We start from the raw sequence: 15,876 nt of genomic DNA on the forward strand, positions 1-15,876 counted from the left end.
CCGTCGCGCTCAATAAAACTAAACAAATAAACACTCGAACTCCGAGCTCAGACAGAACTGCAGTCGAGCAAGAAAATCAACAGGCTGTTTTTGACCATGTTTGAGTGAAATAGAGTGGACCCCCACACAACGAAGTCCACTGGATAATTAATTGCACCTTAAAGAATTGCCTCCTACAGGCCGCCATCGACTCATGTAACCAATTGCTCTCTTAAGTCACATGGTCCCCACTTTCTGACAATCTGAGCGCCCCCAAGTGGACTCAGCGACCCACATCCATGAGCATCTGGGGCTCGACCGCCACACTGAGAAGTCTCTGGAATTGGGCCTTTAACATGTAATTCCCCAATTCACAGAGTGAGCTTTTCACACACAACGAAGGTGTTCCTGGAGAGAATTAAATTAGATATGCGAGGGACCACTGTAAAATTACCCAGTTCTGTCAGCAGTAAGTAAACTCCTCAGTTCTGGTGAAGTTCGGGGGGTTTTCAGGCATTTTAAGTGCGAGGTTCAGAAGGGGAAGAAGAAGAAGTGGTTTGTGAAGTAAACTCTAACACAGTCAGGGCAGAGGTGTAATATAAAACACGTCCCGTTTGTTCTTTCTGCAGTCAGACACCGGACAGCTTTCTGTCACAAACGAATGCAAAGCTTCCAAAATGGAAGGACGGGTTCAAATGCTCTGCTCAACTCCATCTTTGCAGATCTACTCCTTCATTACTTTCCCCTTCGAAAAAACGTAAACTGTGCACTTCCCTTTACATGAAGAATGAAAATTACACTGGTAACCTGGGCTGCTGTGTTTTTACAGTAATATTTAACAGCATTGAGATCTCTCTGACAATCTTCTTCACACCAACAAATACACGTTATACATATTGGCTTTTGCAAAACAGGGTTTCATTTGCATCGTCTTTTAATAACTGAATTTACAATAAACAAGGGATACATTCAGTGAGAGCAACACGAGAACAGATGGCAGGAGTAGAAAAATAACGAAGCATTTCAGGACTATTTCAAGTTGGAAAAGTTTCTTTCATGACATTCTTATATATATTTAAAAATCGTATATTTACAGTGAGAGCAGAATTAATAAAATAAGGCCTCATCAAGCGGTCAAGGAGAGCAACATTATTTACACACATGGTACACAATCTGAACTGTAATGGTTTATTAAAAAGTAAGAAAATGAGTTCCAGGATTGTCAGACGGAGGAGAAGCTGCTAGATTTGAACGCATTGCTCAGCTGCGTCCGTCAGGAACAGTTACACCAACACGGCATCTGACATTTTGTACACCTTGTTGATAAAAACCTCCACCTTCTGACCTCCCAGACGATACAGATCTAACAGGCAGATGACATGCATGTTGTCCAGGTCAGGGGCTGTGTTTAGTATCTCTCCTAAAAGCAACAGAAATGGCACGTTATTCCCTTCGTAGATTATATGTTGTCAACAATTCGCCCTTTCAGAAGCTTTAAAAGCATTTCAATTATCCTTCAGCTGAAGCCTCCAGTGTTCATCACAGACACTGAGCTCACAGGCCGCTGCTCTGACTCGGTCTTCTCACTCAGCACATCTGCACAGACTGCTGTTTATTACTGAAACACTTACAGCTCTTCAAGAGGTTTTCATTCAGGTTTGTTTTTAACCAGGAACCAACATATTTCCAGTATCTTTTTTTATTAAAGAAAGCATGAATTTATTGACAAAACAGACTATTTTCAATTTCCACTCTTTAAACTGCAATGAGGCCACACACAGCAGTGCAGCTGTTATTCTGTCTTTCTTTAACTGAAAAGAAAATAGACCATTACAAATAAACATCTTCATTAACACAATTTGCTTTTTCACTCCAATAATGCAGTGATACTGAATACGTCTGTGGCTTTGAGTGCAGGTCTGAGTTCCCTCTTATAATCCTTTGGTCATCAGTTCTCAGATTTAATTGCAGAACTGTCACAGGTTAACAATGTTAATTACAGCTATAAAAGCAGAAATGTTGGCCACAGATAAAGGACAGCTAACTCATCTGCGCTCATTTGCTGAACCTTCAAACCGTCTGTAATGCGTACCTGGCTCTGGGAAGCCGCTCTGTTCCCCCGAGCAGACGAGCCCTGAGGTCAGGCATGAGAACAGCCTGTTGTCGTGGGGGTCCGTCGGCAGCCCCACCGCCCGGGGGTCTTGAGGTGACATCACTGGCACGAACCAGGCATCGATCGCTGCCTGATGGTTTAAGCCTTGAGGAGGAGAAACACGTACGAGATAATCCTCGTTCTGTTACTGTGTTTTCTGCTGAAACTGTGAACATCAGATCGAAAAATCATGAAGGTTTTCATGGAACAGGACGATCAAGATAACAATCGAATGCCTTTGTGCAACAAGGATCAAACTAACAAATAAGAACATTATAAAGTTCCTCAAATGTACCTCAGATAATAAGTAAACTTAAAAACATGTAGATCAGTGGTTTCCAAACCAGTCCTGGAGTCCCCCTGCCCTGCTGGTTTTTGTTCCAACCGAGGTCTTAATTGCTTAATTGAACAGTATATTGCTTCGTTAGATCAATTAATGATTCAAATAAGCAATTAGGACCTGGGTTGGAACAATAACCAGCAGGGCAGGGGGACTCCAGGACAGGTTTGGAAAGCACTGATGTAGATTATGTAACATTCATAACCTGTAACAGAAGAAGAAAAAAGGCAATAAAAGGAAACTGACTGGTGTAGAAATTGCATTGTGTTAAACGCTCACTTACCCAATATTGTCACTTTATAATAGTATCCTTCATCATCAACAGCTGAATACTGGGGACCATCCTGTTCTCCCAGGAACACGTCGGGCTCCCACTGGGATGGGTGGAAACTGTTGCGTTGCATCATGACATCTTTATGTTCATAGTCAAACTTCTGAGGAACGCTCTCTCTGTGCAGAGGGCCAAACCTGAAATGCTCCACCAGCTGCCCCTTCAATGAAGGCCAAATACCGGATTCCCACAGAGAACTGGGGACGTCCCCGAGACTCGGCCCTTCAGGTGAGTGACTGCCTGCGAGGGGATCTAGGTCACAATAATGTCCACACAAATGCCTAAAACACAGATCTACTGAACACATCAACAGAGAGTCCACTACTGTACTGTAGTTGTGACCTGCATTTTGCATGACTTGTTCTAGCCTGTATTTCAGTCCTCCAGCTTCAAGAAGCCAAAATAACAAAATAAGTCCCCTATTGAGCAATAATCGGCAATCACCCCATTGTGATGCTTTAATAATGACAAAAACTCACTCCAACGACCAGCAGGTTGAATAACACAACAGTGCTTATGCCCAACAACCATTTACTCACGTTCTTTTAGTATTTGCTTGTATTCAGTATTATTTCTGAGAATGTAAATATAAAGTATTTACATATATTAATTTACCAGGAGTATCTTCTTATTGAGTTTCTTTATTATTATTTGGGTTAGTTTAACTCCAGGAACAGCTAGAGAAGAACATGTGAAGAGGAAGTCTCGCACAGCACATCAAAAAATGTGACATCAGGAGGCAAATATTTTATACAACTCACAGAAAAACACTGTCACGGTTAAACCAACAAACAGTTTATTATAGTTAATTGCGGTCTGTGGCCCTTGTCCCGCTGAGCAATACCATGACTAGGCTATTTCTTATTCTGCATTTCTCTGGTAAGATTTATGGCTCTACGATAGCGATGATGCCGGCAATTAAACGGTTATGCAAAGCGCTCTTTCACAACTTGAACTGTGTGTCAATGACTCTCCAGCCAATGAGTAACTAAAGCCCAGCGACACACGACACCCAGAGGAGCGGAAGGTTTTATTACATTTCCACGGTCAGTTAACAATTACCAGGACTGATCTCTTTGCACATTTTCCCACAAGTTATGGATTGCGTACTCATGTTGTGCTGTTTTGCCCTCGTTAGCAGGGTGTTCAGTGACTGTGTGGAGATGAGGGCATACCTGTCCTGGGCATCTCTGCATCGTCCTCTGGCGTCTCTCTGTCCTCCTCAGCCTCGGAGTCGGAACTCGTCCCTTCCTGCTGGTCCTCGTCTATCTGGCTTCCTCCTTGTGCTTCTCTGTTTCACACAAACACGCACTACGGTTACACTACAATTAACCCCTTCCTGGTTCAGCAGCAGCTTCAAACAGCAGAGTATCTGGAGACGCACTTCACTGGGCACGTGCTGGAGAATATCAATCTCATCTCCGCATTAATAACCATAACCTCAGATTAGGTTTACCTGCGTGCCTGAGCAGCCGCCCGGGTGAGATAGCGCCGCTTGGCCACTCTGAAATCAAAACACAAGACACTGTCTCACTATCACGTTGTGTTATTTTATCACCAGCAGATTGTGCAGGACAGGTAGATCTTTATGAGCGCATCATGACTGTGCCCATATTGCCTCTTGTGCGGGCCTCGTGTGCGTTTGTGTGCCACGTCAGCCCTGGACGGGTCGCCGCTCTTGCCGCCCTGTCCAGACGAGTCCAACTCCTTCAGAGAGACTCCTCGGGTCTCAGATCGACAGCTGCGGCGCTCGGTCTCGGGTGCTCCGGCTGGCTGGGCCCTGTGTGCCGGACTCTGGGCACTGGGACTCACTGGTTCTGGCGAGGTTGTGGTAGCAGCTGGAGCCTGAGCCAGACAGAATGAAGCATTGAGGAGCAACATCCTTTCGCTAATGGCTCACAGAGCTTTGGTACAGGTGAAATCAGGTTTATTTTATTGCTTATTCAAGAAACAGAAGTCTTAGGGCTATTGCTTCCCTGTACTATCGCTAAAAACATCACAATACAATCAGAGTTGTCTCCTTTTGGTTCTATACAGTTTATAAAACGCTGCTCAGAATTAACTATTTAAATTCCTCAGGCAAAGGCGTTAGGTGGGCTGCTCTGGTTTTCGGAGCTGCTGCCACTGACCTGCCCCGCTGTGTGGCCCGGCCCAGACTCCTCCCCAGGCCCCGACACATACTGCACTGCCGTGATTAGCCCCTGCACCGCCAGACGCTTGTGCTCCCGGTAATGCAGCGTCTCGATCTCCCTCTCCAGCTCCTTGGTCGCTATCATGGGAATCGGAGCTGGAATGAAGCACAAACATAGTCTCAGCTCGGCCTTAAAAAAAGCAACAACAAAATACATTTCACAGTCCTTGGTTTCTGGATTATTGGTCCCTAAACTCTTCATTCTCGCACTGATACGCATCTGCACGCGTCTCGTCTCACCTGTGCCGTCTCGGATGGTCTGAGTAAACACCGGGGGGGACGGGGGAAAGTAATAATGGCCACCAATGGAGGTCTTCTTCAGCACCTCGGCGTCTGACTGGGTTTTCGTCCACTGGATGAAGCTCTTGACTCGGGGGTCAGAGAGGTAGGGCTGGCCCTTGTGATGCCCTGCGGGATACGGGGAGGAAACGTCAAATTCCCCCTTCAAGATTTCAAAGGGGCACTGCGGTAAAAACGCCCCATGACAAGTGATACTGCAATTGTCACCATCGATCAACTGATCTACATACAAACATAGTTCAAACATCTGTATAAGAGTATAATGTAGGCACAATAGGGATCATAGGCACAGCTGAAAAACCCACCCGTGATGAATATCTGAGTCTCGTTGGAGCTTGTGAGGTACGGCACCGTGTGGCTCGCATTTCGACAAACCCTCATCTGAGTGCACACCAGATACGTCACTGTGAGAAACAGGCCACAACATTTAATACGTTTAACAATAAAACACACAAACTACGCCTCTATACGTCATAGGAATGAAACAACACTGAAGACGGATGAAAAACATAGGAAAACATTGACAGCTTGCGATACAATACATTTTAAGCCTGTTTTGCATATTTCTAGCAAACAATTTTATTTTTTATAATGAAGTTTACGTGAATATTAAATTAATAATTCATTTGGAACATGCTTCCCGATGACCGCGATTAAAGCCATTGTTTTCCGTATCGACTGAGTGGTTATTTGGGACAGAAGCACATCATATACAAGCATTTACTGGGGTGAATGCTGTCGAAGATGTCTGGTTGCGACGTGGAAAAGATCTCCAGGATGAAGGGCTGATCCGACGTCCCGTCCACAACATGCACCCAGCGGTACGTCCAGAACCTCTCAAGGTCTGACAACAACAAAAACAAACAAAGAATCATGTTTCACTCAATAAAACCCAGAGATATAATCACGATCGCACAACCCATCTGCTCCGAAGACAACTCAATACACTAAGTGTCAGGCAAATGCATCATTGACTTAATTTAGAGAGAATGATCAGATCAGGTTTATGGGTTTTCCTACGTGACATCTGCAGTTCATCGATTCTTCTTTGGGAAAACAACCCTCCACGTCTCTGTGAGCTTCCTTGGTCAGGTGATTAATTTCAAGCAAAGATTCAGCCATGAAGATCAAGGAGCTTTCAAAGCCAGTCAGAGGTAAAATCATTGAAAAGCACAGATCAGGAGAAAGGTATGAAAGAGATCCAAGTCTCTGATTATCCCTGTGAGCACAGCCTACTAAATCATTGAGACGTGGAAGGAGCATTGTATCAGGAACTACCTAGATCAGCCATCTCTCCAGACAGAGGGACGCCACTGTGAACCAACAACAGCTTTGAAAGAGCGACAAAGTTCAGAGGCTGAGATGGGAGAAGATGTGTATCGGTATAGCAGGGTGGCAAGAAAAAAGCAATGACTGAAAATAAGACTCTCAAAGCACCTGAGTGATGCTGCAAAATTATGGCCAAAGCTGTTCTGGTCAGACAAGACTAAATTTGAACTCTTTCATCTAAATGCCAAGCGTTACACTGACCCAACACAGCACGTCTCCCAGTCGACACCATCCCTGCAGTCCAGCCTGGTGGGGCAGCATCGTGCTATAGAGATGCTTCTGCTCAGCACGGACTGGAAATCTTGTTAGGACTGACAGAAAAATGGAAGGCACACACTAGAGGAACACCGGATTCAGTGAGCCTGCTGACGACTTAAAACTGGGGCGACATTTCACCTTTAAGCAGCACAGTGATCCAAAGCACAAGACCAAAACCCAACCTAGCACAGAACGACAATATATATCTAACACACAGACACACCTCCCATATACCATTCTAATAAAACTGGCAAGAAAGCCATCTCAATATCACTGGTTTCAAACAGTCTGACCAGCGTGAGCTTCACGAGATTTAAACTAAACGCTGTTGGGTTAAAGAGTAACCAGCGAAACGACAGCGCAGTACCAGTTACCAGTCCGTGTTTACTTTAACGGTAATTTGTGCTGGGAGTTCCTTTGATTAGACTGTAACTTGTTCAAATAAATGTCCAGTTCCAGCCCAGTCATAAACCCGGAGCAGTAGATATGATATCCACTCGATTGCTTGCACAGCACTCCACAGCGCACAGTTTAATGGTCTGTCTGGAGATGCGTTTTCACATGGGGTGGCAGGTTGTCATGGTTAAACCAACAACCTGTTTCCAGAGGAGCTTTTAAAACCGGCCGCACTCACCAGGGGCCCCTTTGGTTCGGACCCGCTCACACCGCCCCACAAAGAGGACCAGGCCAATGATGTCACACGTGTGGTTGTGGGGAAAGCCTTCCAGTTCTGACCTATGAATGGAAAAAGGTCCATTAGAAAATGCTTTTAAACTGGAAACTCTAATTCCAGCACAGATAACAGGGGCTGCTTTCATCTTCCAGATTTCTGGTTTTGCATCAGATAAGGGATACAAATCAAGACGGAATATAAAGATGTGTTTAAATTAATAACAAATCACAATGAATCCGTTTGAGAAGTTGGGGTTAATTTTTTATTTTTTTTATGTCCATTGAATTAAATAACACTTTATAACTTTAAAAATAATCAAACTATAGTATTTATGTGACTCAATTACATTCAAAGGCATTTCAAGATTATCTAAGTTTGTAAATAAAACCGCACCTTGTGATGAAGTGGTAAGTGACGTCTGGTAATTTCCAGTGCGGCTGGACATCCTTCGGGGGAATGATGTGAATGACAGCTGAAGGATCACGCTGATTCAGACAGATTTCTACACAGAAAGATAAGAGCTTAAAAACATAGAACTGCACCAACTTAACACTGTTGCACAGAGCAATATTATAGATAGGGACGTTATATATAGGGATGTTTTAAATAATAATCAAGGCCTTTAAAAAAGTCCCTGGTTAAAGAAAACAGTGAAGAACAGTTTGTGAAACAAATGACTTGTTCTGTTCTGATAAAATATCGAATAAGAATCACAAGAAAAGGCCAAAAACTATTTCCTTGTGGGGGCAGGAGTGCGTTGTTCAGTACCGATGGCAGTGAAGCTGGGCATCAGCGGATCTGCAGGTCTGGGCCGTGTCCTCTGCTGGTAGCTCTGCTTCAGGGCGTAGCTCTGGAGGTGGAGGACTGAGCCCACAGTGAACCTCTGGTACCAATCTGGACACATGCTGTTCCACAGGACCAGAGACATCATGCCCGTCTGGTCTGCCACCTCAAAATACGCCTGCAAGGCAGCACCGACAACTAGACGAGCCTGACCTTTATTTCAAATACTCAATGATAAGACTGAACACTTATATTCAAAGTCAAGGGTTTTCAAGAATGTGTGCAATGGAAAAAAGAAAGGAAAAAGACCAGTGCCGTGCTCGTGTCTCCAGCACTTACCTGATAGGGAACATCAAACTTCTTGTCAGGCTTCCCATAGAAGCGCAGTCTGGCTTTGTGCATGATTCTCACAAGCAGTGGAGGATATCGAAACTTGCTCCTCCAGTAGTACTCCAGATCACACACAGAAATCACCTTGGACACTGGGGAGAAAACAGCATGCCATATTAAATGATTAAAATGACATGAACTGGCTTGCAGTGTGTGGGCTAGGTGCACCCCTGATTACATCTGCTGTGATTGACACTGATGTATGCTGCCACAAAGCGAGACCTGATCACGGGTCTGTTTACCCTCCACTGTGACCGGCGCTGGCGGGCGGTGCGGGCGCCACAGCTCCCCATACGGGTCCTCGTTGTTCCACAGGGGCAGGTAGTGCTTGCGGCCGAACTGCAGCGGCGCCCCGCTCCTGCACGCCGCCCCGGCTCGGGACCACAGCGGGAGGAGACGCACATCCCCGCCGGTGCGCAGCAGCTCGGACGGGTCCGGCCCCAGCTCCACGGCCTCGATGCACACGGCGCCCTGGCCCAGCCGCCTCTCGTCGTACACGAAGGAGCACCGGGTCATCCTGAGCTCTCTGCCCGTCCGGAGCTCGTTGTTGTGGACCAGATGGCTCAGGTCGGCCGCCAGGTGGCACTTCGCCCGGCACTGGCCGTCGGTGACGGTGACGTCGTAGCAGTAGCTGTGCGGGGCTCGGTGGCTGTCGACCCCGGCTGTGGGCTCCGACAGGTACCGCTGCACCGCCAGCACAGCCACCCGGCCCGCCCGGTCCTCCGTGTGTCTCAGCGCGGCACAGGCGAGCAGCTGGTCCAGAGAGGCGGACAGAGGGGACCCGGCAGCAGGGGGCGGATCCACGGGCAGCGGGGTCATGGTGGGCCGGCCTGCGCCTCACCGGAGCTGCCGCTTCAGCGCCGCCGCGCCATGTTGCAGTGACTCCTGATACACGAACACAGCGGCTCAGATGAATAGAAACAGTTATTATTTAATCCAGATCCTCAAACAGGCCGCCACACGTAGACACAGTGTGTCCGTCTGCGCCTCGCACCGGGCGGGTTCAGTCCCCGGATCTACCCGGATCTGCACGGCCGCAGCGGCGGGGCTCGTTTACAGCGGCTCGGTGCGCTCAGACGGCGCTACTGTCCGCCATGTTTGTGAAGTAATCGCCGCGCTGCGTTTGAACTGGCCTCTTGACAGTTTCTTAAAGGGGCAGGGCAGAGACACGATGGAGTTTGCCGATAAAAAAAAAAAAACACTCGCGCAAAGCATGATGGGAAGGGAGCAGAAAAATAAGGTCAGCAGTGGGAGCCCAGAGCTGCCAGACTAGGGGGACACTCCTCTGTTCAGTTAAAACCCACCCACATAATCATCACTGTTTCACTATTGTTTTTCACTGAAGCATCTTTCCAATCAATCCACAAGATCTATGAGGGATTTAAATACGAGAGCTGTTGGATTTTTGTATTTTTTTCCCTCTTCACATGTTTAAACCAGTGAACTTATATGCATCACATATTTTACTGGTTTACATTTTTCTCTGCAAACTACTGCAGTTAAAAACAAACAAACAAAACAGATAAGGATACAGGATAAATGCAGATACTGGAAACAATAGAAGTGCACCATAGTGGCCTGTGTCTTTAAGCATCATAACAACCTCCTTTCATACTGCATGCCAATTTAAATTCTTACTTAAATGCGAACCTTCTCAAGATGACATAACAGGACTATTAAATGCACCTGGTCAGCAGCCAGGTTACACTTCCTGGGACAGAGGCATTAATCTGTAAAACACCCTTTTATTACAGTTACATTAGTTCATATTTTCAGTATGTTATCAAGTTAATATAAATTAATGGGGCATTAATGGCAATAGTGTATATGCAATTCCTCTCTAATAAGGGTATTATGCAAATAGGGGGAAATGTTTGGAAATGGGGGGGGGGGGGGAATTGGCTCAACACTAGGGGGATTTATGTAGTAGCATCTGGCAACCCTGTAGGAGCCAATCAGACCAGAACAGCCACCGTGTTGTATCTGTTGCCATTATATAAGGGGGCTATTTATTTTGGCCGTCTCTCAAGTCTTTAATTATGCAATGCTTTTAATCACTGCCAATTTATTGTATAATGAAAATGTTCTGTGCAAAACCTGACACATTAAAAACAAAATGTAACAACATAAATTGTATTAGCCAAAGAAATTAAAGTTTCACAAAAATGTCTGTGTCTATGTTTTTCTTTATGTAGCATTTTTGCCCTGTATAGTTTAATGTGTATTATACATTTTAATGATTATATTGCAATTGTAGGTTGGCCATATTGTATTAAATACACAAAGTAATTTGTATGAGTTTTGTAAGATTTCTACATTCCTCTAGAATGGGACGGAGACAGGAGATGACTAAAAACAGGACTGGATATAAAACGAAACACGGATCTGGACTTTTTACAATATTTTATTATTTTATACAGTATTTGTTTTACACAAGGGTAACACTTAAATTAGTGTTTGCCTAATTTAACAGGGAATGTCTTGTAGGAATTAACATCTGGATATACATTCTGTAGATATCTTTTATAAGAACTGTTTACAAAACCCAGTGCACAGAAAGGAAATGAGTCAGAAGTGCTGTTGTGAATTAAAAAAAAAATAACAGGAAGGTATCTGGTGATTAATATGGTTTGATTGGTGTGTGGCTTTAAACAATACAAGTAGAAGCACACCAGCACCTGACAGTAACATCATTCACACTCATTTTCTGTTTAATCTGTGAACAAGGAAACATTTAACACATGTATCTGCCTTTCAACTTTCCAAGCAGACATACATTATAGATATTTCAACCTCACTTCTCACTGTTTCATTAAGTATATTGTTTATGTTGAATAGTGGGAAGCTTTATGTATTCAAAGGATCTTCTGTTATGTTTTCTTTAATTCACCATCCAGTTTCTCTGAAGCGTCTTTTGCCCAGAATGTATGGCATTTGAAATTAATTAAACAGTGTTAATTTTAGTTTGGGTCAAAAGTACTGGACAGGGAATTCGACTCTGAAACCAAACATACACAAGACCACCTGTACATGAACAAATATAAACCAGTTTGTGGGTCAGCCTTTCAATTTGTCAATTAAACCATAAACTGTATCCTTCATTTAATTGTTGTCCCTCAATTTCTGCACAGATCCACCCTCTTAAAATGTCTTCAGATCAAGCTTTCCTCACTCCTTCATCAACATACAAATCTCTTCTCCGATACACCAAGGAAACAAAGTCATTCAATACAATACTCTTTCAGAAAAGCACACATTTCTTATTACACAAGTGAATGTACAGTTGGTGATGGTACACATGTTGATTTAATAAACAATCATTCCAAGCACACTTTGAAACTCAATTTCAGCAACATGTTATGAAGTTCATTATTATTTCTGCTTCAGACAGATATTCTGTTTCACATGAGAAGTTTAGTAGTAAATGGTTAGTGGAAACAAACACCAGCTGATCTCTGTGAAACACCCAGACAGCAATAAAGTGACATTTTCCATGTTTCACATTTTCACAGCATGTATTTCAATGTATTTCAAGTTACTGTAATGTTTCATAACAACAAAATAAAGTAGTTTATTTAAATCATTAACACAATATTTCTTCCCAGTGATGGAATAAAAAGAGTTTTCACCCTTTTATACATTTAGGCACACAAGCCTTTTAAAGATGTTCTACTAAGTACTATTCTGTCATTGAATGTATTTGTGAGTTGCTTATATTTTTAAAACAATGCATGTTCTTCTGTGTCTAAGACAAGTTTTTATACTACAGTAACATCTTATTCAATATTGTAATATTGGGATCACTGAAAATGCTTATTGTACAGCATTTAAATATAATTCTAGATTTCACAGAGAGCTGATGGATTGCTACGAATGGAGTGTTCAAGTGTTTTCAGTTAAGATGCTATTAGATAGATTCAAAGTTGGATTTATTCCTGTAATATCACATTTTCAGTCTGATGTGTCTGTTCTGCCTGCAGCTAGAAATCACGATGCAGACGCCACCTAAAACAGCCCGAGAGAAGTTAATCATATCTGTTCAGCTTTATGCATTTTAATAAAAGTACCTCAGAGGTTTACAGGCTTAAAGGAAAAGTACTGTGTAGACTGTTACCCAAAACAGTCCTGACTATTTACAGGAAATACGGAAAATGATGCGGAAATATTGTCAAAAATTATAATAAAAGTAAGACAAAGTGAATCAATGAACACCAGTCTTGCAAAGAGTCATGTTTACGGTTTTTACATTTGCTTACAGAACCAGCTGCTTAAACGGCCCTCTGCACTGCTGACAGCATACTGCTCCACCTAGTGGCAACACGCAACTCGCAAGGGCAGGAAAACAAGACAACTCGCAAAACAAAACAACGTATTACACAAAATGCACGCCTTGCTCATGACATTACTATGACACTAGAAGATGTTCAACAAAAAATAAATCAGTGCATTTCACAAAGAAAAGGAGGGAAAATATTACTTCCTTGCCTACATTTCTGAACAAAACGTATATATATATATTGATAGATGAATCCATGAATATATATATATATAGAATCCCCTCTTGTTTGAAAAGAGTTTTACACTCTGTTAGGTGTCTATAATTCCCCTTCGCTGAAATAGGATTTGGGACCCAATGAAATACAAAATGTGGCATGTATTTCTGTGATCATTTAATCACTTCATTTGTCGTAGAAATAGAAAAATGCACTTTGATGGTTCAACTCAATTCCTTAATATGTTTTTTATAACCTTATTGATTTAATAACAAATATCAGTTTTTGTCTTTCATTTAATGAAAAGACACAACAACTTTGGTAGTTAAACATCTGAATATTTGAAAGAACTGCTGAGATGGATTATTGGATAGTGGTATAAATTATATTTTAAGTTTTATTCTGTAAAATGTTCAGTTAAAGGAAATAGTTTGAAATGCCTAATTTAACCACTTGTGCGTTTTTAAAATGTAAGCTATTATACAGTTTGGCTTCAAACAATGTGGTGGCTTTGTAATAATTAACATATTTTCATATTCCTTCAAGTGTCAACAAGTTGCCCTGTTTTAATAATACGATGCGTTTCACTCTAACTACATTCTTCTCCTCACTCGTAATACTGTAGAATAGAAAGACATTTACAAATAGCAACATTAATAAAACACTGGATTTATTTTTTAAATCTACACCGCTACAATAAAGCTTTTCATATAAACATTATACAATAAATCATAACAGTGCAAAAGGACAAAATATTATGAAAAATACTACATACAAGCAGACAACCAGCCGAAATATAATGTATAAAAACAGTGCAAAAAAGATGTACACAACGCTCTACCGGAGTGGCGAGTGTAACTGTCTACAACTCACAACACAGCGCCAATCCAGTGGCACTTGTACTTGTGAAGTTGTCAGAAGTGACTTTATTATTTTTGTCAGGGATGACCAGCGCCGGCCCCGGGGGCCACAGTGCCGCAGGGCTTTGCTTTTATCCAGATTGGTAAACTGCGTATTTCAGCCAATTAATTAGTCAAAATGTATGTGTGTTTAAGGTGTCCAGTCCAGCGTTACATAGATGTAAGCACTAGTAATACCCCCTAACCCCCCTCGACCCCTTTCCCTGAAAGCTTTTCTGACTATTCGTAATGCTTTTGTCTTTCGAATGCTAATGGTATAATCTGCGCCAGTGCAATCTGTGCATCACTGCAGGGACAAACCTGGTGCCCGTGCTCAGTGCGATGATAACTGCACAAGAAAAACACACGACCCAGCTTGTGAAGATGCTACATAACGCGTGAAAGAAGGCAAATTAAAACAGATCATTCTTGTTAACGTGTATGTGTATTATTCACAGAGAAGTGCAGGGAGCAGCTCTGCACTGAGAGAACTCAGTAACTGAGGCCACAGATCCAACTATTAGCCTGGTATATAAAATGTGCTTGTTTTTTAAGTGTTGATGATTCAGTATAACCAGCGACTCTGAGTCCAGTTCTGAGCTGCAACAGACCAGGAATTCGAGTCAGTTGAAACTTCAGAAGGTTTACCTCACACACAAATCATCATTATTGCACACATGACCTGCCAATAACAGTAACACAATAATGTGGCTCAACCGGCTAGAACTGAATGAATTACTGTTGGATTAACACTAGTCACACTGTGCCAACGAGTCTTTCTTCTCTAAGGCTTTCATATCTCTAGACGTTTTAAACTAATCTCTGATGATTTTCACAGCGTAAATGATCAGATGATGAAAACATGGTGATTAAAAGTGATCGATGTTACTGCTGTGAAGAAGCGGGGGCTCCCTCGATGGCGAGGTGACGCGTGTCTCTGGGCTGCGTGTCGTAGAGTGGTGTGATCCCGGCTCTGTCCCTCCCTCTGTGGACGACATCGTCTCAGATCTCCTCACCGTCACCAGTTGAACAGAGAATTCTGCCCAAGTGTCATAAAATAAATCTGGCTGCTGCCGCCGGACTGCACCGAGGCAAAGAAGACCTTCAAGACAAACAAACAAACAAGCCTTTATTATTCATGTATTTTAATTTAGTTTATGTAGTTTATAATACAAATCTGTAGTCGTTTTAATCCTGTGGGATTACTGAAGGTTGAGAGACCAGATAGGAAAAGAGTCATGCAGTCAAGTGAATGTAATCAAAAGCTCATTTAAAAGAAACAGTTTCTCCTCTCAGACACACTACTACGCATCCTTCATTAGACATTATATCCTTAATTGATTAATTTATTAAAGTCTTTCTTTCGATACAGCTGTTGAAAAAGAAAACCCAGTTACATTAAGCACACCAGAAGAAACATATTCAATATTTTAAGAACATAAAGTTATACTGAAAATTATTGACAGCCTTCATTGGGTACAATGTTATTAGGCCTAAATGATGAATTTAGTTGAATAAACAGATCATTACTGTACTTATTTATTAATGGTATTGAGTTTGTTTAACACACATTTAGCCTAGAGAAATGTGTGTGTCCAGCCATTCGCACGTTTCCTTCCTGCTGCAAGAGGAAAGGAAGTGCTTCCACATCGGCTTTCCAAATCAAACTAACGTGAGCCCTGAATCAATCTTGAAACTGTCTTTTGAAAGTCCGCTTTATAAACAACTTCAAAAGCTGTTAAATTGAGGAAAAGGCAA

At 42.7% G+C, this 15,876-nt stretch overlaps 2 protein-coding genes across 7 annotated transcripts in view; both read right to left on the minus strand.

Annotated features, from left to right (window-relative positions):
- Positions 1–875: 875 nt before the first annotated feature.
- Positions 876–9,857, minus strand: radx (RPA1 related single stranded DNA binding protein). Of its 3 annotated transcripts, none has more exons than XM_066714776.1 (15): positions 8,969–9,857; positions 8,676–8,818; positions 8,322–8,514; positions 7,947–8,055; positions 7,515–7,615; positions 6,018–6,137; positions 5,599–5,697; positions 5,234–5,401; positions 4,932–5,089; positions 4,421–4,647; positions 4,259–4,306; positions 3,978–4,093; positions 2,755–3,054; positions 2,072–2,297; positions 876–1,399 (listed from the first exon to the last, which is right to left on the minus strand). In XM_066714776.1, the coding sequence occupies exons 1-15, from the start codon at positions 9,543–9,545 to the stop codon at positions 1,375–1,377; spliced, it is 2,610 nt and encodes an 869-aa protein (XP_066570873.1). In that variant the 5' UTR covers positions 9,546–9,857; the 3' UTR covers positions 876–1,374. The 3 variants fall into 3 exon arrangements, with proteins under 3 accessions (XP_066570873.1, XP_066570871.1, XP_066570872.1); XM_066714774.1 differs by having other exon boundaries at positions 2,072–2,236; positions 8,969–9,847; XM_066714775.1 differs by having other exon boundaries at positions 2,072–2,236; positions 2,755–3,042; positions 8,969–9,846.
- A 1,255-nt stretch (positions 9,858–11,112) lies between these two features.
- Positions 11,113–15,876, minus strand: part of LOC136759755 (mitogen-activated protein kinase kinase kinase kinase 4) — a 58,652-nt gene continuing 53,888 nt past the window's right edge. For all 4 annotated transcript variants that reach the window (XM_066714769.1, XM_066714771.1, XM_066714773.1 and 1 more), the window contains one exon: positions 11,113–15,220. In XM_066714769.1, coding sequence (XP_066570866.1) covers positions 15,137–15,220 — 84 coding nt within the window. In that variant the 3' untranslated portion in view covers positions 11,113–15,136. The remainder of the gene's footprint in view (positions 15,221–15,876) is intronic.

Source organism: Amia ocellicauda, chromosome 10, assembly GCF_036373705.1.
Source record: "Amia ocellicauda isolate fAmiCal2 chromosome 10, fAmiCal2.hap1, whole genome shotgun sequence".
Classification (NCBI taxonomy): Eukaryota; Metazoa; Chordata; class Actinopteri; order Amiiformes; family Amiidae; genus Amia; species Amia ocellicauda.

Coding starts and splice junctions, on each gene's coding strand:
- radx (XM_066714774.1), bottom strand. CDS start 9,545: ATGACCCCGCTGCCCGTGGATCCGCCCCCTGCTGCCGGGTCCCCTCTG. Junction 5,090..5,233: donor GACCATCCGAGACGGCACAG/GTGAGACGAGAC, acceptor GCTTCATTCCAG/CTCCGATTCCCATGATAGCG. Junction 2,237..2,754: donor TTATAAAGTGACAATATTGG/GTAAGTGAGCGT, acceptor CTCCTCCTCAAG/GCTTAAACCATCAGGCAGCG.